The 27,877-nt window shown below is 41.9% G+C and overlaps 2 protein-coding genes and 1 long non-coding RNA gene across 8 annotated transcripts in view; 1 reads left to right on the forward strand and 2 right to left on the reverse strand.

The window, feature by feature from the left end:
* The first annotated feature begins 10 nt into the window (after positions 1-10).
* On the forward strand, positions 11-13,126 carry LOC146591864 (uncharacterized). 2 transcript variants are annotated; one of them, XR_014896720.1, is made up of 4 exons: positions 11-169; positions 10,024-10,594; positions 11,389-11,453; positions 12,653-13,126. It is a non-coding gene; the product is annotated as an uncharacterized LOC146591864 (long non-coding RNA). The 2 variants fall into 2 exon arrangements; XR_014896719.1 differs by lacking the exon at positions 11,389-11,453.
* On the reverse strand, positions 467-21,317 carry ODF2 (outer dense fiber of sperm tails 2). 5 transcript variants are annotated; one of them, XM_085312094.1, is made up of 21 exons: positions 21,122-21,317; positions 20,191-20,194; positions 19,357-19,441; positions 16,519-16,644; positions 15,968-16,138; positions 14,315-14,481; positions 13,134-13,263; positions 12,713-12,844; positions 11,740-11,814; positions 10,573-10,644; positions 9,867-9,983; positions 8,421-8,606; positions 7,508-7,617; positions 6,678-6,813; positions 5,911-6,021; positions 5,173-5,277; positions 4,445-4,603; positions 3,497-3,597; positions 2,777-2,939; positions 2,307-2,432; positions 467-1,534 (listed from the first exon to the last, which is right to left on the reverse strand). In XM_085312094.1, the coding sequence occupies exons 1-21, from the start codon at positions 21,315-21,317 to the stop codon at positions 1,361-1,363; spliced, it is 2,646 nt and encodes an 881-aa protein (XP_085168220.1). In that variant the 3' UTR covers positions 467-1,360. The 5 variants fall into 5 exon arrangements, with proteins under 5 accessions (XP_085168220.1, XP_085168218.1, XP_085168216.1 ...); XM_085312092.1 differs by lacking the exons at positions 20,191-20,194; positions 21,122-21,317 and adding an exon at positions 18,449-18,602 and having other exon boundaries at positions 19,357-19,442; XM_085312090.1 differs by lacking the exons at positions 20,191-20,194; positions 21,122-21,317 and adding an exon at positions 18,449-18,602 and having other exon boundaries at positions 14,315-14,493; positions 19,357-19,442.
* Positions 21,318-21,584: 267 nt separating this feature from the next.
* The window catches only part of PTGES2 (prostaglandin E synthase 2), a 7,516-nt gene continuing 1,223 nt past the window's right edge, over positions 21,585-27,877 (reverse strand). The window contains exons 2-8 of the mRNA XM_085312037.1: positions 27,805-27,872; positions 26,587-26,781; positions 25,892-25,947; positions 25,092-25,244; positions 24,346-24,546; positions 23,885-24,002; positions 21,585-23,097 (exon numbers count right to left, since the gene is read on the reverse strand). Of these exons, the coding sequence (XP_085168163.1) occupies positions 22,969-23,097; positions 23,885-24,002; positions 24,346-24,546; positions 25,092-25,244; positions 25,892-25,947; positions 26,587-26,781; positions 27,805-27,872 (920 nt within the window). The 3' untranslated portion in view covers positions 21,585-22,968. The remainder of the gene's footprint in view (positions 23,098-23,884; positions 24,003-24,345; positions 24,547-25,091; positions 25,245-25,891; positions 25,948-26,586; positions 26,782-27,804; positions 27,873-27,877) is intronic.

Here is a 27,877-nt window from a genome sequence, read left to right on the forward strand (position 1 = left end):
GGCACGGCCAGCCGCTTCCGCCCTTGGCGGCGGCGGGAGGCCCCGCCCCGCCCCTCGGCCGTTCCGCGCGCGGGGCTGCGGGTTCGAGGCTGCCCCGGGGCCGCGGCGCGGGAAGGCGCCGACTCCTTCCCAAAAGAGGAGGAAATCCGCTACGTAACACCAGTGAAAGGTAACTTACTTTCGCTTTACCATAGCACCTTTATTTTTTTTTGTTACACACATGCACACAAAATAACAAAACTCTCAAGTAATGATTAACTTAGAAAAATCCTTATGGCAAATACTGCTTAATGACTGCATCGCACATAAATAGAAGACAAAAGAGATGAAAATAAAACCAATTATCTGTATTTTTCTCCCCCTAGGAACCATTTACCGTAAGGAACAGGGCACTGGAGAGCCCGTGAGTTTTAGGGAGTCGATGCACTAAAGACCTGGTTTTCCCAGAGAAGGCGCAGCCTGGCTCAGTGAGTAAGTTGAGCAGAAATAAAGCTGCTCTTAAATTGAGCATTAAATTAAGACCATGTCAGCGTTTCACGCACACTCCCAAATCCCATGGCATCACTCTGAGACCCCAATTCAAGTCCTGTTGAGATTAAACCAGAATCTTTCCTTTGATTTCAGATAGTTTTGGCTCAGTTCTGGGGATAATTGGGATCAGGAAATTGGCTTTGAGGGAATAAAGCAAGTTAAAAGCTCTAATATGCATTAAGATCACACTCGGGACAAAAGCTGAGGATTAGAGCATACAAAATCAAGTGCAAATAACATTCATTGCTTCTGGTATAAAACCATTTACAAATAGGGTGGTTGTTTGGGAGATAATCTTTTGCAAATGTAGAGCTCAGGCACTTAAGTTATTTTCAGCTTTGCGCTTCCAGTGGGTGGACCCTCTCCCACCATCCCTTGTATCAATGTGCAACAGGTTAAAAAAAAAAAACAGATTACAAGAAAAAAAAACAAAAACATGATCCCTCTAACACACAGAGAATGAAGAAAGATGCATGAAAATGAAAAGACCCCTAAAAACATTAACATGCTCAACTAAAACCACAGGCAGGTTTTAAGAGCTGAAACCATAAGGAACTTATGGGATTAAAATGACCATTTCTGTATGTTTAAAACCATCTGGTTTGGGGGCACAGTTTATGGCGTGATGCCAATGTCCGATACCAAACCAGTATTGCCAGTACCCTACACTTCGGGCATATACCACCATCATTTTACCATCTCATGGTGCAAGAAAAATATGAAAACTTCTCCCTACCCTGAAATGGCAACCAATATTGCAGATAAGATATGGCTTTGAAATAGAGCTCCTTCTCTGCTTAATAGCAGTGGGGCTGGGAGAGCACTGTCCTCATGGAGAAGAACGAGAGCGGGTGGAGGAGCTCAGCAAGGCACTTTCTCCAAAAACATTGGCATAGGAAGACTTGAGGAACTGGACATAGTTTTGCATGCTGCGGTTGGTGCTCTCTGACTGCTCCAACCGATCCTTTAAGTCCTGTAGGCGGCTTTCATACCGGCGCTCTGCCTGCACAAAAGAAGCACAAAACTTAGCACAAGATAGCAATGTTCATCCTAGTTACATTAACCTTAAGCTGTTCCCCAAAAGTGCTGAGGACTGGAAGAATTAACACAGCAGTGGATGGCACACATAATATTATGATATTTATAATTTGTTCTGCTCATTCCCAACTCCATTCATGAACCTGCTGATAAAAACAGGAGACAACACAACTAATCAATAGGGCCTTTTAAACTGATTAACTCTAGTTTTGGAGAATAAGGCACATTTTTGTCTAAAGAAGCACTTGAGCTGATCCATGTATCAGCCCAATTCCAAGTAAAATTCAAGTAAACAGGCAGGGTACATGGGAGATTATGAAAGATCTCCCTTCAGTCATAAGAAATTCTTTCTTCCAGAAGAGAAATAGCTGCCCGTTCTCACATAACCCATCGCAGTGAACAAAGTTGGAGTTGAGACATCACTCTGTATCATCTGGTACAAATCTTGTCTGAACATAAGAAAGGTCTGGGTTTTATGCAAACAAATTTAGAGCAATTTCATTTAAATCACTGCTGTAAGCAATGAAGAGAAGGAGACTCCATATTCCCAAGTTCATAACATAACAGACATGTCATGTCACACATCTGTCATGGAGACAGGACAGCATGTCACATTTGGACACAAGAAAAAGCTCTGCATGTCTTTTGCAATGTGCCCATAGGAACTTGGTTTATGAACTCCAGTAGCTGCCAGGACACTACCAGAACAGCAAGAGTATCTCTTGTGAATCACTCACATCGTCTTTGCTCCGACGCAACTGGTTCAGCTCTGTTTTAGTCCTACTCAGCTGGGTCTCTAAATCCAAAATCTTGGACTGGGCTGCCTTCTCTCTAGATGCTGCTCGTTCTCGTGTTTGTTCCACCTACACGTAACAGAACATGACTTTGTTGAAGGTTTGTCTCTGGAAGAATGATTTTACACTATTCCATTGCCCATAATTGCCTATAAATTTTAACAGGACAAGTTCTCATACATAAGCAGCACCTCGGTCTAGTGCTTTCCTCTCTCTTGTTGCAAACTGCAGAGCAGGGTTGTCTTTCTGGAAGGTTTAAGAGCTGACGATTTCTTGATCGTATTTTACTGCATATGCAGTGATTTTCAGGAATTTCGTGATAGGCTGAAGAGGTATTTCCAGTGTTCTCACTATTCCTTTTTTTACAGTGTAAGTAATTTTGGGAAGATTCACAAACACAAGGAATTACTTACTTGTCTTTTGGCATCCTCAATGGCCATCTCCAGCTGACGTGCCAAAGAGCTACATTCACGGGTCTTCTCCTCTAACCGCAGCTGACATTGGTGGATCGACTCTTCACGTTTTGCTATGACCTGAAGGAATTCTATGTTCTGGGCACTCGTCGTCTGTAGTTTTCTATGTTAAGACAACAAGAGAAGGAAACCTATTCATTTTAAATGAAGTGTGTTTCAGTTTGCCTTTTTGTCAGGTCACTGAGTAGTCTGTGAAGAGATTCTATTCCCCCTCAAAAGGTCAGAAGCCCCAGAAACACTTCTCCATTTCTCAAATTAGAATTTCAAAGGTCGAGGGACATACAGAGTATTCACAGACTTGCCTTTTCCTAGATATCATCACTAAAAGGTATTTATTAGCACAGGTAAAAACACCATAATATTTAGTAACCTCAGAACTGCCAGGCTAGATCGGATTAGGAGCTGGCTTGTCTGCTTTAAGCAACGATCCTTTCTGACAACATTAGTTAAGAAGTGCTTCAAAAACCTGTAACTCACTCTCTAGTGGATAGTTACTAATTAGAGATCCTTGTGGGATAGGTGAATGTACAAAAATCCTGAAGGCGAGTGGGGGACTGGAGCAACAAGATCAATCAGAAGCTGTTTCAGTCCCCTGAAAAAACAATGGGAAGAGGATGGAGAGGGAAAATTAAGAAAACAAGAGCGTCTATTACTTCTAACCTTTCCAGCTCCTCCACTTTCAAGGTGAGCTGCTTATTCTCCTCCTGGGCAGATTGATACCTCTCTCTTGTCATCTCCATTTTGTCCCCCTGGAGCTCAATCTAAAAATTACAGTAATTAATTGCTTTACAGAATAGTCACTACATACACATGGCCAACCACCTAAAATGTATACAGCTCTCCAGAAAGCAACATGCCCAATTCATGATTTCTGGAGAGTCCTAGAAAAGGAACAGTGGATAGAAGAGCAAAGCACTAGATGTCCAGTTTGTTGGTGCTTCTAGTTAATTTCTGGACCAATTCTTCAACATCACAAATGAGCAGCCAGGTCTAAGCGCTTGCATAGAGAGCAGTCACCTGTAAGCATAAATAGTAAAGCACACAGATTAAAAGCAGCCATATGCATGACAGCAACTTGCAAAAATATTAGAGCTTGAAATACTAGGCAAGTTAGTAACTCCAAGCAAATCAAAGTAAAGCAGGATTATTCACTGTGTCTTGAAGCATAGCTGTGGAAGCTATGCCTGCAATACCTGCATACCTCCTACGGACAAAGAACAAGGATTGAAAAAACAACCTGAAATCACTGTGAGAAAACAAGGTTAGGACCGCAGTTTCAGTAGAAAATTGCATGAGGAAAAGCTGACAAAATGATGAAAATAACAGAAGTGAGTGTTGGTATTTGCAAGGCTTACCATTACTACTATCCAAATTCCAATTATATCCCACACTAAGTGATTAGAAACCTTTTACATAGCAAGGAAATCTATGAGCTATGCTGCTATCTTACACAAAGACAGGCACACATCTTTATTTTGCAGTGCACGTTTAATTATTTCAATGAGACATGAACAGAGACGAAGTCTGAACCTTCCTGTGTTTAGAAATTCATCTTGATCTCGGACTCGAAGATTGCTGTGCTGCAGGTACTTTCTGCCAGTCTCTTACCCGCTGACGAAGATCTGTAATCATTACAGACAGGTCCGCGTTCTTCTTCTCATAACTCTGAAGCTGGTCCTGGCATTCTGCCAGCCGTGTCTCCGTGATCTTCAAGATCTCGGGGAGCTTTTCTAGCTCAGCAAGCTGGCTCTGGAACTGCTGACGAGCCTACAGGACAGACAAAGAGGAGAATGTGAGACACTGAAATGGTCCGGACTAGTTTTTAACTTCAGTGGAGCTTTTTTTTTCTTTGGCTGCCACAATGACACATTGTGGATATTTGGCAAGTACTGGAGTTCAAAGCCTAGGGTCTCATCCTACTCCTGTAGGCTCTCTCTTAAGATTGGGCATGTCCTATGGACAGAGAACATTCAGCATTCAGGATCCTGGGCTTCAGTTTTACTAGACATACAAGCTCTTTTCTGAGGAAAGTTGTTCCACAACAGACAATGGTGCAATCTACAGAGTTCACTGCTCTAAACCACCACTTATGCAGCAAAAGGCTTACTAAGCAATTTAAACACCTCTGAAGGACAACATACAGTCAAAAGAGGTTGCTAAATGTTCAATTAATTTTGCAGAATGAACAGTCCCCTGAGCCAAACTAATGAAAAATGAAAACTCAGATGGAAAATAAACCCTTTTATTCCCTAGTTGCGGCTGTTTTTCACTATATTAAGAACTGGGTGGATCTATGAACATTTGCAAACATATCAGTCTGTTAGAGAAATAATTACCAGTTCAATCTCTTTGTTCATTTCATTCTTCAGTGTCTTGTTCTCTTTATCACAGATCTCCAATTTTGCTGTGACATCATCTGCTTCCATTCTGTTCTTCAACACCTGGGCATACAAAAAACCCACACATAATTTACCTATTACAGTTTTCAAAAAATGTGCTATGTTTTGGAGTAATTAAAACTGTACAAGGAACAGCAACAGGATTCTTGTAGTACTAGGCATGACCCCACTTTCTGCCTCTCTCACCTGGATCGCTTGGGCTTTCCACCAAACCTTTTCTTCCTTTTGCCTCATCTTCCTACCATCACAATATGCAAATACCAAAAGCAGCAGCCAAGGAACAGTACTTGGCACAGTGAAGAGCAATAAAGAGCATCTGAATATGACTGCTTTACTTTATCATTTAAGAAAAAAAAATTAAAGCCTTTTTTTTCTCCATTAATTGAGATCTCTACTGGTAGAATCAGCTCTTTCTGATGACTTAATTATCAACACATACTGAGGAACACAGTTTGGTATATGGCACACAACAGTCTGAATGCTGCCATTTGAAAACAAACAAAAAAGAAAAGAAAAAAAGACCCAGACAAATAGAGAAACAAGGACCAAAAATATATGAAACTCCATATCCTCCAAGAGCAGACAAAGGGTTAAGGCAAAGCAGCAAAAAAGCCATAACAGGAAGAGGAGAAAACACTTTTGTGTAAGGGCTGAAGGACTGGGTAAGATACGCACCTGTGACTTGTAGGTTTCAATCAACCCTTCATAATTCTTGAGAGAGCTCTTGAGCTGCTGCACCTCCATGTGTGCTTGGTTCAGCTTTTCTTCCATTGGGACCACACTAGCCTGAAAAAAGAAAACATCTTCCAGTCAGTGCTTGGAAGTAACCACCACACTAGATGGCTAAGACTGTCTAAACTAAGGAGAATAAATTTTTGTTGGTTTAAGTTAGCCAAGCTTTCCAGAGTCCAATGAATTGCCAAATTTACACCAAAGCACGTGRCTTTGGAAGGAATGTACAGTCTTTCTATCCTGATTCTACATTTGACTGAATGAACTGTACTACTTGGACTAGGACCACTCTATTTGGAGAGATGCCTATCTTTCCATGAGGAAAATTATATTGTTCACCTACCAGATCACCAAAGATAAGAGGGATGTTATGGAGACTGCCATTCTCTAGATGAACTACAGTTTTTAAATCTCTGGCCAGCAGCATCATTACAAGATGCAAGATCTCAGCTGGAAGGTACAGGACTTGGGWTGAGATATATTCCCACCCAAAAGGCTGAAGAAATCCAGTCCTTCCAGACTGCTCACTTTTTCTCTTTCTTGTGTCTCTTCCCAGCCTGCTTGCCCTGTCCTACTCAGCTTATGGTGAAACTGATTCTAAACTAATTGGCAGCAGTGGGTGCAATTCACCTCTGTCCCCAGAGGCAGAGCAACTTATAATTTCTCCCTTTTGTTCTAGCTTTTCAGCTATAAACTCTGGAATCGCTGACCTTTAGCCTTTCATTCTCCATTTTGAAAGAAGTGGTCTCTGTGGCCTGTCGATGCAGTTTATCCACCAAAACCTCTCTGTCCTCTCGCATCTTGTCCTCCAGGGTTTTCTGCTCTTCCAACAAGTCTGTAATACGGCTGCCATACAAATAAAATTAACCCTTAAAAAAAACAAGACTCCTCATCCTTGAACGTTAGCTTAAGAAGCATGGCTCTTCCCTACCCCTTCAGCTTCCCCTCTGTGGAGGTATGCACACCTATATTTTATGTTGCTACACTCTCCCTTGATCTCCTTGACTACTAGAAATTCACTGGAATTGTCACCTGGAGTTCAGATGCGTTGCCCCCAAGATGGGCAGGATAAAGAGGAACTTCTCTCCTGCCACACACCTACTTTTTTTTTCTTCCTGCAGCAACAACTATATTGCAGTGATACTGACAGATTTATTTACCTTCATGAGAAAACTGGCATGAACTATACTGCCTGTAACGTCTAACCCCTTTCATTCAAGGATCTCAAACATCTCAAAAGGAGACTGTTAATTGAGGTTAATCTTTAACCTAAATTATTTTAAAGCATCACAAAAAGGCAAAGGAATGGAGAGGTCTAAGGGTCAGAAAGCCCTTAAATCAAGCCTTTGTTGTGGCAAGCCAGCAGCAGAAGCCACATCTCTCTCTCTCTCTCTCTCTCTCCAACCTCTGTTCTGACCCTTAGATAGTAATGGCTTTGCTTGGATATTTACAGACAATCTTGGAAGTTCCATTGACTCATTCTTGAACTAGGAACTCATCCCCATTTCTCCAAGTTTCTCCACACTATTTTTTTTTTAACCTGTTCAGCATAATAATTTCCAGTTCAAGGTCGCTCTTGTCCTTCACAACTTTGTTGTAACGACTCCTCCAGGACTCTAGAGTAGACAGTGCTTCAGCAACGTAACTGTCCTGTCAAAACAGGGAAACACAATACATGAGGAAAAGAGCAAGAGTGACAAGAATGTAACTGTACACAGGATATGCAGACAATATGCAAAAATACTGATATGCGTAGAGATTTCACTGAGACTTTTAGTTATCAAAGATATTTATTTTAATTCTTCCTGATCCTTTACAGAAGGCCATTCTCCAAAAACATTAATGCCAGCCAGCACACACATCAGCAGGGAAAGGAGAACCTTCTTTGAAAGCAGCAAATCAATTATCAGAAATATAAAGCATGCTTAAGATTTCACTAGAGGCTCTGGTCCCTGGAATTCCAAAACCAGGGAAGAACAAGGTAGCATCATGTCTGTGCTCCTTTTCGATTTGTTTTCACCCTACTTTCTGCTTTTCTTTGATATCCTTTGGCCATTTTTTCAATAGGAAGTTTCAGTGCATTTCTGTTTATACTTTTCTGCTCTGGATAGCTTATTGATTAACAGCCAATCCCATTCAGAATTTCCAGCCAAAACCACAAGGCTTTGTTGGCTTTCATCAACCCTCAGATGGTACTAGAGAATCAGGTGAAAAATCACATCTGTTAGTTTAGAATGACCCAAATTATTCCCTTGTCCTAAGTTACTGCATTGAATAGCGACAGCTCAGAAAACTGGATTTGTTCTAAACTTAGCATAAATGGGCCAAAGCATCAGGACAAAAATAAATCTCGTTAGTTGAAAGCAGATTCTCTCCCCAGGGCTGCTACCAGAASTCAAGGATTTAGATGCATGATCTGAAGTGACATCTCTCCTCCCCTTACTATCAGGTACCTTTTCTGCCAGTTGGACATTCAGTTGCTCTGCATACTCCTCACTCCGCTCTGCCCGGTCTTTCTGTGCACGGATAGCTTTCTTCAGGGCCTCCTTATCACGGTCTGCCTTCTGCCTTACCTCTTTCAGTTGTTCCATGATATGTTCCACTTCTACCTTATGCTGAGCTCCATTGCGCTCCAGATTCTGCAGTGGGGAGGAAACACACCACTGGGAATAACTACCTTATATCCAAATCCTCAAATGGTCAACTAATTTCCTAGCGATAGTGAAGAGACAAGGACACAAGCCCTCAAACCTTCAGTCTGAAGGTGCTTGTAATCTCATTTCATTTACACAGTCTTGTCCTAACACTGAAATAAGCCAGCATGAGCTCTATAATGCTGAAAGCTATATATTAAATTCCAATGCTGTTCGCTTTAAAATAGAAAGGTCACAGCCGATTCTAGCCACATAGAAACAACTCCTTTCACTGCAAGTTACAAAATAACAATATAGGAAAAAATTAAGTTCGAAAGTGCCAAAGCTAAGAAATCCTTTAGGAGAGAGCACTTTTGTAACTCATGTAGTATCTAGGAAGTTTCAAAACCAGAAGTTATATCCAGTATTTTCACCTTGATACAAAAGATTTCACATATCAAAATCATAAAGTAGACTCTCAAATGCCTCTCAAAGTGGAACGAAATGAGGCAAACAGCAACCTAATTTAAAGGAGTGCAACTCTATTGACCTCTCAGTACTTCAGACTAAATTTATCTCAATTTTTCTTGCTAGTTGTAGGGTTTCTGAAAGAGCCTTCATTTCTTTTTTCATGAGCGTCTGTCCAGAATACTGACTTCTCCTGACCAAGACGGATAACGGCTTGCCAGCCTTTTGAGCTACCTGAGAACATTCTCGTTTTAAGTGAAATGCTCACATATAATAATATTGCTATATTCAGTTATACTGCTTAACAAAATAAAAGCTCTTCCAAACCATTAACACAGTTATGTTCTTTATATCAATAGATATGTTAAGCATAAGACTTTAAATCAAGATAAACCAGGGGAACAGTCTCCTCCTCATTGAGTGCAACCAAATACAGGAATTCATGACACAGCATTTTGCCAAGAAAGCAAATTAAATGGTTTACAATGTGTCTTGGTGCCTGATTTAACCAAAGCCATCTTTTAAGTGATTACATACTAATTAACATGGAAAAAAATTCTAATAAATGCATTGCCCTTAGCTTATGATTTTGCCTCATGTCATCAGAAATAAACAGATTTTTCTTCTGTTTCTTCAGCTGAGAAGCACATTGTACATTAACACAGCATAAATGGCACCAGATAGTATTTCAGTTTACTAGACACAGAAAAATAGTGSTGAATTCTATTTCCTTTGTCAGTGGATTTGGCTTATGAATGTAAATGAAAAGACAACTCCTAGAGACCACTGAAAACATACCCGGATCTGGATAGTCAGACGGTTGTTTTCAGCTTCTTTATTTCGCAGCTGTGCTTGTAAATGGCCTCTTACAGCCTCCATAGATTTGGAGAGTTCACATGCTGTCTTTGCCTGGTCCTAAATATGAAATAAATAAAACCACACTCTTTCCTTCTAGGTAAACAAGTAGAAGAAATGCTTTCTTATATGTGATCATTCAGTGAAGAAGTCTGATACCATCTCCAGCCACYCCCACTTTCCTCAGATGGATCCTCACCAGCTCCTTTTTGCTATCCCCAGAGGAACAACAAATGAGCAATCATTTCTTTTACACATGTGGATGACTAGCCTGAAAGATTTGTTCTAGGATAAAATATCCTTCACATTTGGTCTCTTCCATCACATCTCCCTTCTACTTCCTATACAGAGAAACAGACTGAAATTTGACATTAGAGACCAGCAGAACCTTAGACAGAAAGGCAATTCATTGATAAGCCCAGGTAAAAAGAGAATACTATCTGTTCATCTTTGTGATGGGTGTTTTACTAATAGAATATTAAATCCACAACTGTATGGTAACCAGGTGGCTATCTGGTCTTAAGGAAGCCAGTCATCTGATTCCTTAAAGAATAATTGTCTGCAAGTCCAGACCTATGTTTTGGAATATCCATGCCTCTGCAGAACCGGAAGGTAGACCAGAGAGAGGAGAACAGAAGGAGGAAACTACCTTCTCTGTCTGTACTTGAACAGTAAGTTCATCCAATTCTTTTTCTTTCTCCTGAAGCATCATCTGGAGTTGCTAGAAAACAAATACCATTCAGATTTTAAGTAAAAAACATATAGGTGGGCAGGGAGAGGGAAAGAGGTGTAACTGCTTCCCTCCCGAGACCCTCTGATGCACAACACACTCAATCTGGTATCCACAGCAACAGCTTCTTCAGGCTAGAAAAAACAGTCTCAATTCTTCTCAAGCAGAAAGCAGAAGGGAAGCATATACAGTTGGGTATCCCAAGATATCCAGCCAAGAACCAGAACCTAATGGCACGATATACTCCGCAGTCAAAAAAGGGCACTGCTCGTGTCTCCAAGAGAGTTTAGAAATTTCTGGCAATGAGAGAACTACTTTTCAATTTATATATAAGGCAACAAAAACTGGCACCAGCTCACTCACTCATTCAGTGTCAGAAGCAGGGACTGAAAACTTGCCCTCTTTGTGCTTTACTATCTCTAAGAATAAGATGATTTCCATACTGAAAGCTGAAGAATTCTATCCCAGCTGTCAGGGGTATTTTGATGGTGGATACAGGAAGTTCCGCCTGAACCTGAGGGAGAATTTCTTCACTGTGAGAGTGACAGAGCACTGGAACAGGTTGCCCAGAGAGGTTGTGGAGTCTCCTTCTCTGGAGATATTCAAGGCCCGCCTGGATGCAACCCTGTCTAACATGCTGTAGGTGACCCTGCTGAGCAGGGAGGTTGGACTAGATGATCTCCAGAGGTCCCTTCCAACCTTACTGATGCTATGATTTTTCTTCCCCACCCCCAGAGATTTCTTCTTAAAGACACATATAGCACAATTCCTGCTCTGTACATTCAGTACCGTAAGGAAAGGTAAGCAGAATCATTTATGTTTGTACTAAGAAGCACCAGCACTCTTCTCCTTTATAGTTGAATACTGTAAATCATAGCAGTACTCTTATGGCTATGAAAATCTATCCACCTTGAAACATAGTAGGTTGTTATGTAGTGCCTTTGACTAGAACAAATGCCTTTAAAAAAAAAAGAAAAAAAATATTGGTTCAAGACTTGGTGGCTGAACACTAGACAAAGAAGAGTTTGCAATTTTAGGTATCTCTGCTTTATCATTCCGTGGAAAAAATGAATTTGGTTTGCTTACCACTTTCTCTGCATCTGAGTCAGCTAGCCTTTTCAATAGTGTTCCCTGCTGCTCCAGTATCTTCTGAGCATCCTTCTACAAGACAAATATGCAAGAAAAATTGTTAACWAAAAAGCCACGTTCACTTTTTATTCACTAAGAACCAGCCTTCCAAAGCAAATCAGTATTTTACAGATTCTTTAGATGGAACTGGGGAAATCAACCATTTCCCTCCTGTWGCAGCAGCAATTCTTAGAAGATACCAAGAAGCATTAGTTTGGCTACATGTTTTACACARTATCACAAATCCCAGAAAGCTCTTTCTCTTTTCCTCATCAAGGATGATATTATAAAGCAAATAACAACCTAAGATCTTTCAAAACTCACTTGTGATTGAGGGAAACTCACRAAGAGTCAATCAGTTCTTTTCTCCATGCTCACTAGTAGCTGATAAAATTGTTATCATTGGCCTGCTTTTACTCAAGTGGAATATAAGCTACAGGAATAATAGCAATTCCATTCTGTACATTGTACAGTCCAGCTTGTGAAAATAAAGTTCTGAACATCCTTATACTACTATTAGCTAAGGATGTATCTAGTTCTCAGACTTCCAGCAACAAAACTATAGCAGTAATATTTCAGATTAGCATGATTAGCAGAAGTGTTGGTGGAAAAGCCGAATACATAACCAAAGGGGATATTGTACAGATACAAGTCTAAGACTAGCAAATACAGCTGTATCCAGATAAGAAAGAGTTGGCAAGGCAGTAGAGCCTTTACCTTTTAATGCTGTAAAAGACTTACAGCCAGTCAGTCTTAGTTTACTGAAGTAGGCAGAGATAATGAAAAAATCCATCCTTTATCACACAGGATCAGCAGCAGGGTTGGGAACAACAGTTAAAAGCAAAGTTAAAAACTCAAGTTCTRTTTTCAGGCCACAAGACTGTATTTGCCTCCTGTAGATGCCCAAGTTCAAGCACACAGCATTGCTCACCTCCCGGTTTTGCTGCTCTTTAAGAAGTTCTCGGAGTGTCCGGTTGGTTTCTTCAAAGGTGCTCAGTTTCTGTAGCAGCAGCTCTTTTTGTCTTGTCAGTGTGTTAATATCTGAGCTGCTCATGTGTTTCTCCTAAAAAAGGGAGATGTGCTCATATGCAACGTCTCAAAGTCTGGAATTAAGCTATGAAGCTGACATGAGCATAAGGCAGCACAACAGTCATCACCATATGTACAGAAGGGCATTGGGATGCTGCAAATAAACACCTCAATTCCAAAAAGGTTTAGTAAACAYCTTAAGCATGTTAAATCACTCTTTTCTTTATGTTTCTCTGGATCAGCAACACCAGCATTACAGTTTTGATTCAGCTATATAACAGGACAACATAATAAAGGCAAGAACAAAAACATCCAACACCTACAGTGTTGAGTCTCCCAATTGTATCTTTCAGAGCATGGATCTGTTTRGCTGCAGCTGCTCCATCCCTCTCTGCTTCACTCAGCTTGGACATTAGACACTCTTTCTCACGCTGCAAACACTTTTTCTGTAGCCTGTAATGAGAATTCAGCCATTAGAGCAACAAGTAGCTGTGACAGATGTACCAGCCACTGTGGATATACTGTTCTCAGGGCTAAAACAGATAAAATCCCTTTAACATGAGTACAGTAGCTTTAAAGAAGTACCACCTAAGATTCACCCTCTTTCAGTATGGATGTTGTTCTGATAGAAGCCAGTAGACTCCAGGCACTTGCTAGGAACTCAATTATGAAAGGAATTTAGAGGGAACAAGTGGGGCTTATACTAAAGTACGCACACAATATTAATCCCGAACATAACGCTGTTTTTTCTGGGCACTTAAGTCATTACCAGAATGGCTACAAATGAGCAATGGCTGAACATGGAAACAGGAAAGCACACCAAAATCTACAGCTCRAAGTTTTTAGTAGGTACTTGTAAGTCTCAGAAGTATTCAGAGTTTTCAGAAAAGAAATATACACAGTATTGACTTCCAAGTGATCTTTCTTAAGGGAAAAGTAAGATCCTCTCACAACACCAGTGTCTCCCTAGAAACACAAGCTTCCCTAATTCTTCAGACACACGGCAGATATAAGTACATCAGACTGAAAGGGACCTTTAGGGTCACCAAGAGAAAATGATTCCRTCCTCCCAGAGGCTGTCCTCTTGTCTCAGTACAATTTCCACAAAGGCCAAAAATCCTCCTCAGATTTCCAGCTCCACATTTATTCATTTATTCTTGAACTAATATTGTTATAACCCAAACATCTCTTGACCTTTAAAATATTAGTAACAGAGTCAGGATGACCTCTAGCAGGCCATTCAAGCCAACCTCTTTCAAGTTACTCTCAAAATGTTTTTCTTAATTCTAATAATCATGCTAAAGCTCTTCTCTGCAGCTGTTGCCATCTGAAGTCACCTTTCTCAAGTACAACCAAAAAAAAACCCCAAGAATGTCAATTCTTCAGCAATACTGCCATCCAGATCTAGGGTACAAACAATAACTTTAAGTGATGTTAATAATGAAGGAGGTAAGTGCCCTGTAAATATCACTGTTTGCAGTAACAATGGAGAACTACAGCTTACACAGTCAGATCTTTCTCCTCTTTCATGCGCTCAATATTACGCCTGAGCAGCGTGTTCTCATGTTCTGTTTCCACCAGCTCTTGAGTGACCTCATCCAGTTCTTCTTTCTGCTCCTCAAGGAGACGCTTTGTCCGTTGCTGCTGTTCCTCCTGTTTTTGCATCTTGGCCTGATAAAGATACTTTTAAATAGAGCTTGAGACAAAACAGCTGCTTTTAGAGTGGTATACATCTCAAACTAATGAGCCAGCTATTTAAATAGCAAATAGCAATAGCAAGAGACCACGTATATTTTTTGTCTGGATACTTCCAGATAGTTCACATGGGGCATACTTTACTTATTGCCTGGAAATACCTTGTATCCCACAAACACAGGGAGATTCAAGCTTCCTGGCTTTAAGTTACGCACCAAAAATTGTAATCAGCCATGAGATATGTGACAGACCTCAGACCAAATAGGGAATGAGCTCAAGTAGCAGTTCACAGGCTGAAGATGGCCAGAGCTTTCATGGTCCCACTACTGCTTTGAGAGATGGAGCCTGGAGTAAGACTGAGTGAAACCAATCAAAACAGTCCCTGGTATCTCATTTCCAACACCTTAAGTCTGGGTTTCCTAAGAGGTCTTGTGAAAGCTCAGTGTCACTGCTGGTAGAACGGTGGGAGCTGCGGACAGACTGCTCAAGAGGGCTTAGACTGCTGAAGGGGGCTTAGAAGTTGACTACTACTCCTCATGAATCACATGTACATCCCATTTGGCAGTTAGGAGCACTACAAACAGTTGAAGATGTACAGGACGAGAGAATATAGAGGGGATTTTAATCAGTGCACCACGCTTGTTTCTTTACACGGCAGAAAAGGTCACTGGAGATTCCCTGACTTGTACAGAAGTAAYGTTAAGAAAATGAATGTGATATTGCATCATGAATTTGTTTAAGTAACACCACAAAACATTTAGATTCAAATCATGTATTAAATGTACTAAAATTAATTTTTGTTTTATAATCATGCAAGTAATTCCATTAGATTTTGTAGTATAAATGAAATAGAAAAATTTGCTATAAGAATCTTGACTCAAATCCTATTTTTGTTTTTTGTCTTGACTTTCATGCAGTTTTGAATACTGCAACAAGAATACAGATCTGGTACCCTTAGTGTAAACTTAGAGGGAAAAAACTGCAGTTTGTTCCCACTATAGAGCATCTTATAGAGTCTGGGAATCTCTTCTATCCATTTCTTAAATGCTGTCAAGTGCTTAGGCTGCTTAGCTGGAGAACACAACATTGCTGTGTTGCATACTTGGAAAGAAAATCARAATAAACAGTCTTGTTGAATAAGTGGATTCACCAACAATAAAATATCATCATGCAATTATTTTTCCCTTTCTGAAATGACCAGTTTTCAGATTTTAGGCTTGACCAGGAGCAAGATTATTTCAGAACTGAAGCACGGCAAAACATTTTTAAATGGATAAAGCAATAAATGTTTCATAGTAGACATTAGTGAATTTCTCACTATGTGGATCAGCTCTTCTAAACAGATCAGATTGATCTCTTTAAGCCTTCCATGCTCCCAAGACAGGATTCCAGCCTCTAGCCTCCTCTTGCCAAACGATCAGCTACAAAGCCTGAGCCTGTAGATCTCTAYACATCTCCTCACCTCATTCTTCAGTGTTCCCACAACATTCATCAAGCTATCGATCTTCTTTTCATATTCATTCATTTTGCAGCAAACAGCATCCTCCTCATCTGTAGAGAGGTCACTCAGGCGCAATACTGACAACAGTTTTTCCGAATCTGAAGGTGTAATTTCTAGGCGGTGAGTTGGTCCCTGATAGAAAAGCAATAAAGAGCAGATTTTTTTTGTTTAATATAAAGTTATAAACAATGTTATAACCTTAACTTCTCCCCAAAACTCCTCCCAAAGCTCTTTCATGCCCATCAGGGAAAGGTCAAGAACACAGGGAGGCTAAATCTAGCAAATACGGGGGTTGGTTTAACATTCAAACAGGAAAAAGAAGAAGAAACAATGAAAGTTCAAATTCTCATCTAGCATAAGCCRTTAGTACAAGAGACAATATGGATGGAAGGTGACAGTGCCCTTCTTTCAGATGAGTGCAGCTTCCTCTAGCTTGACATTACCCGACTGCTTTCTTCAACCTCAGATAAACCTGAAAGTTTGCTTTAAAAAGGAAGCAGAATCAGCCATACCTCCCATTTGTAGGTGGACTCCCGGACAGATGTTTTGCCTGGGGGTAGCCAGGGGGCCTTAGTTTTCACCCGGACATTTCGGCGCATGCTCACAGTATCCCCTTTTGTTTTCTGTTTGTGCTTTTGCTAAAGAAAGGGAAAGAGAAAATGAGATAAGTCACAGACTTTACAGGAACCTTTAAAACCTTCAGTGCTATATAAAAAAAATGAAAGCTCAGACATGCGAAAATATCACCTAGTGTTTCACATGATACATCAGATCAGACAGCTCAGCTCAGATGAGCAAGCAGCTGTCACAGCAGGGTAACACCAGCCAGAAGGAAGGGTTACGGCACATTCAGTTGTCAGGATGGCCAGACGGAGCACATGCTTCCTATTTATCACACAGCAACCCTGTGACATCACGGGGGACGCTGCGCCTGTGACGCAACGAGAACCCAAGTCACCTGGCAGGCGAGGGGGGTACGTGGGGAGGGAACGAATAAACAAACCAAAAAACCACCAAGGGTCCTCTGCGTGGAGATACCCACAAAAAAAATACTGTAATGCAATCCATTTATGTGCCGAAGGAATGACCTGGGAGATCCCTTCTCCATCCTGAACTCATCTCAGAAAACAGCAGCTGTAACATTTGACAGCAGCCCTACCAGAAAAAAAAAAAAGAATAATGCAGTTCTAATTGGTTATGAAAAGCCCCTGAACTGTTTTACCAGCTTTCTGGTCCAAGTGTTTATTTGAACTGAGTTTGAGGTGCTCTAACTACAAAAAAAAAANAAAAAAAAAAAAAAAAAAGGCGTTTTCACACACTTATAACCTTAAACGAGAAAAATCTGATATTCCAAAGTAGCTCCCAAGAAATTTGCTAGGAGGCGGCATTGATTTCACTGTCAGCCCTTATCCCATTATGGTATTTGCCACTGGCAACAAGCACACAGATAAATTAACAGAGGATTTAGGGCAGAACATCTGCAGATACAAGGAAGAATGAGCTGGCAACTTTCATCAYGTTTTGAGAAAACTTTTGTATAAACTCCAGCCAGCCACAAGAGAGTCTATCACTTAACTAGCAAATTTACTTCACTATCACCTTCTAGTCTATTGTAGATAAGGCTACCAAGAAATCCTCTTTGTTAGATAGGTCAGCAAAATAAGAAGGTGCAAGAAGTTGGTTTAAATCTGGACCCTTTTTTTTCTAAATATATACTTAATTTAATACAATCCAGAGGGAATGTGAAATGCTCAGCTATTATTCCCCTCCTTTTTTGGGGGGAGGACGGAGGGTTGTTGTTGTTGTTGTTTTAGGGGGGGTGGTTGTTTGTTTTTAAAGGAAGAGTTTGAGGATGAAGTCAAAAAACCCAAACGTTTGATTATSAGGGCACAAATTCAGGAAAAATAAGAGGGAAAAAAATCCCCAAACCCGCACAGCATTGGAGCCGGACTTCCCCCTGCTTCAGCCAAAAGGACAGGGAGATGTTCTATTAACAGATATACAAAAGCTTCTGTTCAATAGGATTCAACAYTAAAAGATTAATTTTATTTCAAGCTTTGTCATGGCTAAGGAGCTACTCAAATATACTTACCTAAATGATGATGCAGAGAACTGCGTAATGCAAAGTTTAAATATTTGTAAGATTCTTTTTAAGTATTATCTAAAAAGCATCAGAAGTARCACTTCTCACAATACATTTAAACATTATAAAACAAGCCATGAAAACTAAGTAGGATACATATTCTGTATCATACTTAAAAAATCTTAGTCGTAGGAAATGCTACTGAAAATTCACCACTGAATATCAGTATAGCTACCAAGGCAATGAGTTTTACAGTTCTAACATAAAAGTAAAAACAGACCTTGAAGATTGTGTGGTGTTTCTAGGACCCTCCACTTTCCTCATTTGCAGAGGACAACCACCCAGCTACACACTCCTACCTGGCATTTTGCAGGTGTTGTTTTCTGACCCTTTTTAATATGGACATGGACAGGGGTGTTTTCATCCACATGGACGTGCAAAGGGGGAGATGAGGAACGGTTCTTCATGGCTCTTCTCCCACAAACGGGAAAGGGTAATACAGTGAAAGGAAACCTGTGAATAAGGAAACTGGAAATAACAACATTTCCGTGTGTGGCAGAGAGCAACAACGGCCAGCCTTGGCTAAAGCTGAAGCTTCCTTTCAGTAGCATCTGCCATTTTGAAGTGCGTGCTGTTCTGCTGTAAAACTAGGAATAATACAMATCATTCCTCAGCTTCTGGTATTGTCCTTCTTTTAACATGGCTATCAAAGACCAACTACAGTTAGGCTGAAAGAGTGTCTGCAAGAGTCATTGGAGTTCAAAGTTTTAAAAACAAGTAAGCAAACCAAGAGCTGGTAACCAACCTCAGCTGATTCCTGAACAGAAATGTTATGGGGCAGAGAGGAATTAATTTCATAGTTTAACTAAGAAAAATTAACAGAAAACCTTCAGATCTGCAGCCCTGAACTGTAAACTCTTTCATGTGTGCTTAACTCCAAGCAATCTTTTTGAAGTTAAGCAAATGCTTAAAAGCTTTTGGATCACAGCAGATGTTCTTTTTTTGTTGTTCACATTATTTCTCAGTGATGCACGTATTTACAAATTCACACACTAATTGCATGCATTACCTTAATCAATGCCTAACACAAAAYAGAAAAGCCTGGAAATACAAGGTTAAAGTAATCAGTTTTAAGCATGATCCTTTGGTTTGTTTGAGGTTATTGTTCTTTAATATAAAGCAATTGCAAATCTTACAAAAAATCCACTAGCAATACTAACCTGATACTAGCAAAAAGGTTCTTATCAGCCTAGGTGTAATTACTTACAGTTATTGACAAACTTTCAGTTCCTCTTGACAGTGTTCTCTGTGCAGAGACTGAAGTCATTTCATTCTTGATGGGTGAGGGAAACCTGAGACAGAAGTAATAGAATGACCACTAATAAAAAAGRATGCCAATTTCTGAGCATCCCTACTCCCTTCACTGTAAGGCAACATGCAGACTCAAACGCATCAAACGTATAAGCCTAAACAACAGAGCTAGTGTGTCAGCTCATTCTCTGCCTGACAAGCATGGAACGAGGGAAGAGTTGAGATTATCACTCCTTACATTTTGCTGATGAATGTCATTTTAAACGATGGAAAGTGTTTTGTACAATGTCGCAAGGTAACCTGACTCCAACAACTAAAGACTTTCAAATTCTAAGTGCAATTTTTAACTAGTTCTGTAAGGAAACGAGGTTTTAASAGTTCTAGGGCACCTATCCATCCTCCTTCCCTCCCAAAAACATCCTCGATAACTTTTGGCATCGTCAATCAATTCTGCAAAACTTGAGAGAAATATGGGGACCTTGTATTCAATTTAGTTTCACACAGTTTTGTAGGCTGAGGAGATGGATCCAAATTAGTGCTCCTGCTGAAGAAAAGCCTGTAATATGGGTCCTCAGCACTATATTGCCCACAAATAACCTGTCTAAATGGTTAATCAGCATACATCAAACTGGGGTCAGCTACAACTTAAGCAGCTTCTTTCCTACTAATACTTAGAGGACTTGAAGAAATAATAGTGATGGAAGAGGAAGCTCAAAAGGACTAGTTTGCATTGGGGGGAGGTAGACAAAGCAGAGTTATTAGAGTGTGTGTGACACAACCCATAGGAAACCAGGCTTCGTTAGCTAGTGTTAGGAAACGACTTATTCACAATTTGCTAYGTAAGAACAGTGTTACAAGTAAAGCACTACCTGGTGGCAAAGCAGGTTTTTGTACAATACTTTTGCTAGATCATATCATTCATTATAGTTCGATTAATTTTTCAGCCTGCCTGCGTTCCTGTAATAACCTGYTCTAAGTAAAACTATCAATACCGCATCTGTTTTTTGTTAACATTTAAGYTTATTACTAACTCAAGTAGTACAAGCAATAGACATCAGAAGCGGAACCTTCAAAGTCATTAAGAGCTTCACTTAAATGAGTCATTAGTGCCACAGAGAAAAGTATATAATGCTGCTGCTCTTATATGCTCATTACTGCAATTAATTGACACGACAGGAAAGGGGGGGCTACATAAACGCCACGACAACGAATGCCAGAAAAGCAGTCGGAAATATCCTGTCCTGCATGTTAGTGAGAAAAGGATATAGGATCTTGTTAGATCACTATGGTACTTCAGAATTAGAGATGCTAACAAGGGTTTGTTAGTCTGGAACACACTGGGGAGTTACATCAGTAGAGCTGAGCAGTGAAGCAAAAAAGGAGTCATAATGAGGCAAGTTCTACTCYGTTGGCAACAGAGCAGTAAGCCCGGTATTGGAGGAACCTGCTCTGCTGCTGTGGCCAAGCTGTCAGCCAAACACTCGACAGGCTGAGCGCAGAGCAAGGAGCAGATCGGGAGCCTTCTCTGCCAGACCCCGGTTTTTAAAACTCCCCGCGTCGGGAGAAGGGGAACAGAAGGCAGAAGGGCGTGTTGGCGCCTGGCGGGGGCTGCCGAGAGCTCTTCCACTTCCTCCAGCCGATTCAAACGCCACCGCCCGGCTTGTCCCAGCAACGGGGCGGCTGAGCTCCGGCTCTGCCGGCCGGCACGGGCCCGGCCCGGCCCGGCCCGGCCCGCCGCAGGGCTNAGCCGAGCGAGGCCCGCAGCCGCCGCCTCAGGAGGTCCTCGGCGTCGGCGGCGAGGCTGCCATGGAGACCCCGCGGCCGGGGCGAGGCGGGCGGCGGGAGGCAGCACCAGGGGCAGCAGGCTCCGCCGCACTTCCGGGGGCGCCGCCGCGCCGCCGCCCGCGGCTCCGCCATTGGGCGATTCAAAGGCCCCCGTGACGCGGCCCCGCCTCACAAGGGCGCCGCCCCGGCGCCATGGCAACGCGCGCCGCCGCCAGGTGTCTCCCGAGGCTTCGCCCCGGACGGAGGCAGCGGCTGTGGCGACCCGCAGCCGCCGCCTCACCAACGCGCGCCGCCGCCGCCCCGCCCCGCCCGGCCCCCGCGATCCCCCCCGGCAGCGCCCCGCCGCCGGCAGCGCCCCGCCGGCCCGGGCGAAGCACCGAAGGAACCGAGGAACACGACTTCCAGTACAGGACAGCTTTAATAAACGACTCTAGCGAGGCACAAGGCAACGGAAAGAGCTGTTTTTTACTGCACGCATCATCCTTCCCCCCCCCCAACTGAATTCGTAGGTAATTTTCCTGCTGCCACCTCTATTCATTCTGTACATTCGCAAAAATAAAACTCGACATCCATTCTTAGACCAAATAAAGGTCCTTCCCCCACCCACACTCCACRCCTCCCCCCCAAACCCCACAGTGCAAATACCTATTTTGCAAACAGATTTCAGCTGCACCCATAATTTCTCCAAGCACCAGTTTCTTTAGAAGGCATCCCCTGCTCAGCGGCCTCCAGCTGCAGAGAGGATCACTCACTCCCAAACCTATGGTGCCTCCCATGAACACACCAGGCCTTTCTAGCTGGCATAGCTCAATAGATTTCATATTGCACGGTAGTACCTAGTGACAGTCCTACGCCAGTTGCTCCAACAGCAAATCCTTTGCTGGTTTTGCATTACAAGACATCTAGAAAGCCCCTAGGCACACAGGTTTCTTAATCCTGTTCTTCCCAGAACAGGAAAAAAAATGACTTTCAGGGGTATTTCCAGGGAGATTTTATGCAAGACAAACCTTTTAAATAATTCCTGTGCATTAGCAATTCTTCTGCGTAGGGTGTGCTCTCTGGGCAAAGCAATAAGGTAAGAAGAATTCACAGGTATTGCATAGGGCACGTGAAGAGAAGCAGGTCTTTATCCTCGCAGACCATACAGGGTCAGGTACAAAAGAACCGTTTACACGGAAGAGCAAAAGCGTATTGTCTGTGGAGTGCAGCATCTTTTCTGTCAAAGGAAGGATGCCTCTCCTAGTACCGTGGACTCCTGCAGTTCCCACAGCACTAGGCTTGTGGAACTCTATTGCAGGAAAAATTGTCAGTTAAAAATTTAGTATCTAGTGCCCCAGTCAGGAAAACATTTTAAGGTGATACGGATGAGTGGAGGAAGACAGCCTGAAGCAAAAGCTGCTCAGACGTATCATATTTGATATGGCTGTAACATTTACTAGTCAAGAGAGGGGTTTGCTTTCACAGCAACCTGCTCTGAGCATGGCTCTCACCTAGAAGCAGCCTGTTTGCTRTAAAGAAGCTTGGATTGAACTGCAGAATACTGCAGTGTCCAAGACCCCTTTTACCTGTCCTTGTCCTTCTAAATATCATATTCAAGGTTATGCACAGTTGGATCCCCCTTCTGCTCACTGAGACTTACTGCTGTAAATGGGGCAGTCTCTGTGCCTGCATGTCATCCATGAGGTGTGACCAGCCCATTTTAAACTCTGTTAAAAAAACGAAATGCCTTTCCTTCTGAAGCTTTTCCCATGCAAGTATTTCAGGAAGGCAGCTGCAGTCCACATCAGATTGTAAATTCATTTTTTTGTACAACTTCCTCCATGCGTTGGTACCAAGGCTGAATCTTGGTGTTAACCATCATGTCATCAAATGCTTCCAATCCTTCCATGACTCTGAGGACCCCATATACTGCCTGTGCCAGAGGATAAAGATTGAAAACAACACTGAAAACAGTCAAGAGTGGAAAATGCCTTAAAATACTGATGCAGGTACCTCAACAGCTGAGCTAATAAGGCTCTTTCCCTGTCATCCACCTATTCTACTGGTTTGATAAGCAAAGAAGATTGTGAATACACAAACAGACGGTAGGAATAAGCATGTTTCTGCATGAGGAAATAATAAGAAAAAGTCAGGAGCTACCTACTGTTATAGGAAAAAAGCTAATGCTATCTCTGCATCAATCCCTGTTATGAAATGCTTCACTTGCATTCCATGGAGGACTGCTAGTGCAGGAGATAAATTATGTTCCGCTCTGCACTGTTGCTGCAAAGGAAATTCCAAAAGCACTGAACCTAAGCAAGTCCTGTGCAGGTGTGAGGTTTTATTAACATCCACTAGCCAGATCAGTGACTCCATTTGTAAACAGCTTCCACCATGCTCCCAAAAGATTAGTAACATCACCTCCAGATGTTCTCATCATTTGTAAAGTACATGCTTAGAGAACATTTCCCCCAGAGTAGGGAAAAAAAAAAAAAAAAAAGCACACAAACCACACTCATCTTTCAAAGATGAAAACACTGAGCAGTGTTTGTACCTCCCAAGTTCTCTTCAGGTGGGAATTAYGTTACTGTATAAAAAAGGACACTGAAAATGTACCTCATGTAACTTACCTTCTCTATATTTGTATTTACTATTTCATATGAAYGAACTGCACAATCTTGTCATATACTTAACTACAGATACATAAATTAACCTCTTACCAAATCAGCAAGGTTAGGCTGGTTGCCACCCATGAAYGGTCGATGTTTGCCAACAGCTTTTACCCACTCATTAACTGCTTCATATAAGTCTTCTCGGACATTATCTTGAAGATGATGTCTAGGTAAAGAGAGAAAATCTGGTGTTTTCTAACTAGTTTGTTTCTTACTTTAACCTTTCATCATCTCTAATATCAAGGGCTGGTCCCCGCCTGGGAATTCAGAAGGTAGTTCAGAGACAGAAGGGGATAGCTAGTGAGTAACAGGTAGTACTGTACACGTAGAAGAGTAGAGGGGTTCAGTACCTTCAAAGAAGTGCTGCTATTATTTGTACAGGATTAAATGGTTTGGACTAAAACACTGAGATTCCACACTTTGACATCTGGAGCTCACAGCTAAGGAGGTTAAAAGCAACATGATGAGGGGTTATTCTGTTCATTTACTTGGTGCCTGGTGGTACTAACCTTTTCTTCAACCTCTTGCTAATGAAGAACATGGCCACGGCCCCCATGTACTTTGCAAAGAAACCTTCCACAGTGCCGAACTTCCCCTCACGGACAATGTAATCAAAAGATGCCAAGGCTTCCCTAGGGGTACGGTAAACATTGGGGGAGATGAGGTGAACAAGCCAATCGTCTGCCCATTTTCTCCACTTCATTTCTTCCCTGCAGGTATTCAAGAGAGACTTTTCAGTGAATGAGGTACACATGCAGGGCTACAGGGGTCATCTAGCATCACAGTGACATTAGCTATAGATTGTGCCATGGATGAGAGTGTCACAAGCTCCTGCCCAGCCTTCTGCTCCAATGATCTCTCCGATACATACTCGGCAGCATCATCTTTGGCAAAGCTACTCCAATCTCAAACCAAAAATAAGACTAAGATAGACCGCTAACTCCTCTTCCCACTAGGGAAACTAGAGTGGCAAGTACGCTCACAAGAAATTAGCATTCCTCYGCAGCACACAGAAAAGGCAAAGAAGGAAACTGGAGGCATCTCAGGAGTTAGACATAATGGTTCCCACCATTATGGCCATGCTAACACCATTGTTTCAAATTGTGTAAGAAGCACAACTCTAGCTACCAAGCAGAGGAAAGGGGATGTGGCAGGAGCTGTCAGTAGCAKCATCAGCAAGATTGCACCATCCCTGAAGACATCTGGAACAGGTTGTGACCCTACTTGGGARACCTCAAAATTTAAGAGCACTTACACTCTAATTTCTTTAACGGGATAGACTTGCTTTGTCTCTGTTTCATCCAGCATGAGCCAGTATTTATTCCCATATTCTAATGTCTCCTTGCCTTGCTCAGTCACAGTTTTCATAGGAGGATAAAAGGACACAATCTCTTCTAAGCTCTTCCGCCTGAGGACAGAAACACAGTCAGTACCTGCTCTGGCTGCTGCACAAATGTGTAAGAGCAAACACACATCAGATGATGCACACTTTAAAATGCATTGTTCTAAAAATAAGCATGAGGTACCAAATTCTATTTGAAATGAGTTTTAAAAAGACTCTGGAATAGTTACTGGCAAATAATGTTCTTATCAGTGCACATTACATTTCTCTTTGTCAGATGGGACACCAGTGCAAGTTTTTGCAGGCATAAAGCCTACTATGATTCTCTAGCATTTTGCAGCCTGAGAGCAAAGGACAAGTCACAAGCATAGCAGATTGCAGTCTAGATGTTATCACTAGCTAAATGCAAGTTTAGCTCTGGGACTAACCCTAGCCAAGGTTTAGGTAATATTTGTGCAAAAAGAATTTCACAGGTGAAAAAGTTCTGAAARGTAAAAGCCAAACTTTTTCATACCCATACACACACCCCAACATATACATGCATTATCCACACCATTATAGCCTAGGATCAGGTCAACTGAGCCAAATACCCAGAGCTTCCAACACTAAGATGAACAAGAAACAAATGAGCTAATCTGTGAGAGGGTGTTCTAATCTCCAGTCTGCTACAGCCATTCAGATTCAACTCTTCTTCCATCATCCTGTTTTCTTACTTGGAAATAAGATAGGTCTTTATTGCACTGATGATCACTGAAGAATCATTCAATTGCTGAAAAACAGAATTAATACAAATTTTAAAAAGAAGTTCTTGGTGAAATGAAAAGTTCTTCAACGTCTTTACCCCAGCATCTGAGGTTTCAATACTGCAGTCACTTCTTCCCATGCATTTTCATAGGCAGCCCTACACTGAGATCTCTTCTGCGGTGATCATTTCTGAGTCTGTATTTCATTCTGACAACAGGCAACCCAAGGGCTAAGTATAACAGCAATACTAGCAGGTTTAGGCTCTTGGCAGCAAAGAAGGAAAAGCAACATTAGGGGCACACACATACACTTAAGTCTTCAGTTTTCTTAAGTCCTTATCCTTTTCCCATAAGATATAGGCAGTCCCCATTACGCTCTGGTACAAAAAAACATGTCCAAAAAACATGGCTATTAGGAGCTATATAATCACTGGATTATAGARTGATTACACAAACCAATGGGTCTTGGACGAAAGAGACAAACAAAAACAACTCTAATAAGGCCAACAGATAGGAGATCACAAAGCAAGAAACAAATCTTAGGCTCATAAGAGAACAAAAGATGATTTACAGTATAATCTTTACGTGATAAAGAGACACAAATCTAGTGCTACTCGGGAAATCAAGCATGCTTTCAAAATAGTTGAAACTATTTTCCAGCTTACCAGAGGACTCCCAGCATTGGCTAGCAGGATAGGCACCTTTCTGTAGGAAGAAAATTTGATCTCTTTCCTCATTATTGGGTTCACTTCTACAGTTTCGTAGGGCAACTCATGATAATCAAGAAAGGCTCGGACTTTACTGCAGAAAGGACATGTTTTATACTGATAGAGGGTGAGCTGCAGGCTCCCTTCAGGCAACTGGGGAAGGAAGAGACCACAAGTTTGTATTTCCTACTGAGAATATTAATATGCTATCTTCCATCTAGCTTTCTTTTTATAAGGAAATTGTAGCTGTCAACTTTCAGTTTCATCTGATTATCAGAATATTGTGGCTAATAGATGCTTTCTTCAAATAGTATTCCAAATATTCTCCTATTTGGACCAAATATCTGTTTTTCAAAACATTTATCCTGCTGGAAACCCCTAGGCATAGGAAAAAAAATTTAARAAGTAAAAATCGATAGTTTAAATCCTCTATGCACAATTTGGAAACTAAAGAAAAACACAACAGTATTTTAGCAGCATTTAAAACAAATCAAAATTAAAACACTTTTCTGGATTAGCAAGCCTACCCAATACTCTCTCTGAAGCCCATGGAGTGGGAGAGAACAGAGACGCTCCTTTCATCACAAAACCGCATGTGGTAGTAGTACAACACAGTTTGGTTGATTACAAAAACACAGTGCTAAAAATCTGCCAGAAAATAATGACTTTAGGCATGCAACTGCCAAATCTCAGATTTCTGGAAATAACCAACGTACGCTTAACTGGAGACAAGGAGAACCGGGGTAGCACAGATAACAAAGCACCAGGCCAAGGACGCTTCTCAGTAATGTTGTGATGCTGCAGCCCAGTCTGACAGACTGTGCTCATTATGTCATACATTATAAAACACACGCAGTCACCTCACCTTGCTTCTCATGGGTAATTTGTTTGGTTACACAATCCTACGAGGGTGCTGGGAAAAAAAAAACCCAGCTAACAGGCAACACCTCCCCTCCCCTGCAAGCGCTGCCTTTCTAACAAGCACTCCTTCACTGAGGATAAGCCTGGGGCCACTTCTGCCTTATCTGAAGGCCTTTCCTCACTGCAGCAGCTGCCCCACGCCTTCCCCCAGCCCATCTCCTCAGGGTCTCCAGCCACGGCAGGGCCTCCCCGGGCGGCGCCTCGCAGCCAGCCCCGCGCGGTGAAGGGCGGCGGGGCCCGGCGGCGGCGCGTTACCTCAGCGGCCGAGTGCTCCCGCAGGCGGTGCCGCGCCACCTGGTAGAGGCCGGCGCCGCCGCCCAGCGCAAAG

This window comes from Rhea americana, unplaced genomic scaffold (assembly GCF_003343005.1).
Source record: "Rhea americana isolate MKP2758 unplaced genomic scaffold, rheAme1 scaffold_357, whole genome shotgun sequence".
Classification (NCBI taxonomy): domain Eukaryota; kingdom Metazoa; phylum Chordata; class Aves; order Rheiformes; family Rheidae; genus Rhea; species Rhea americana.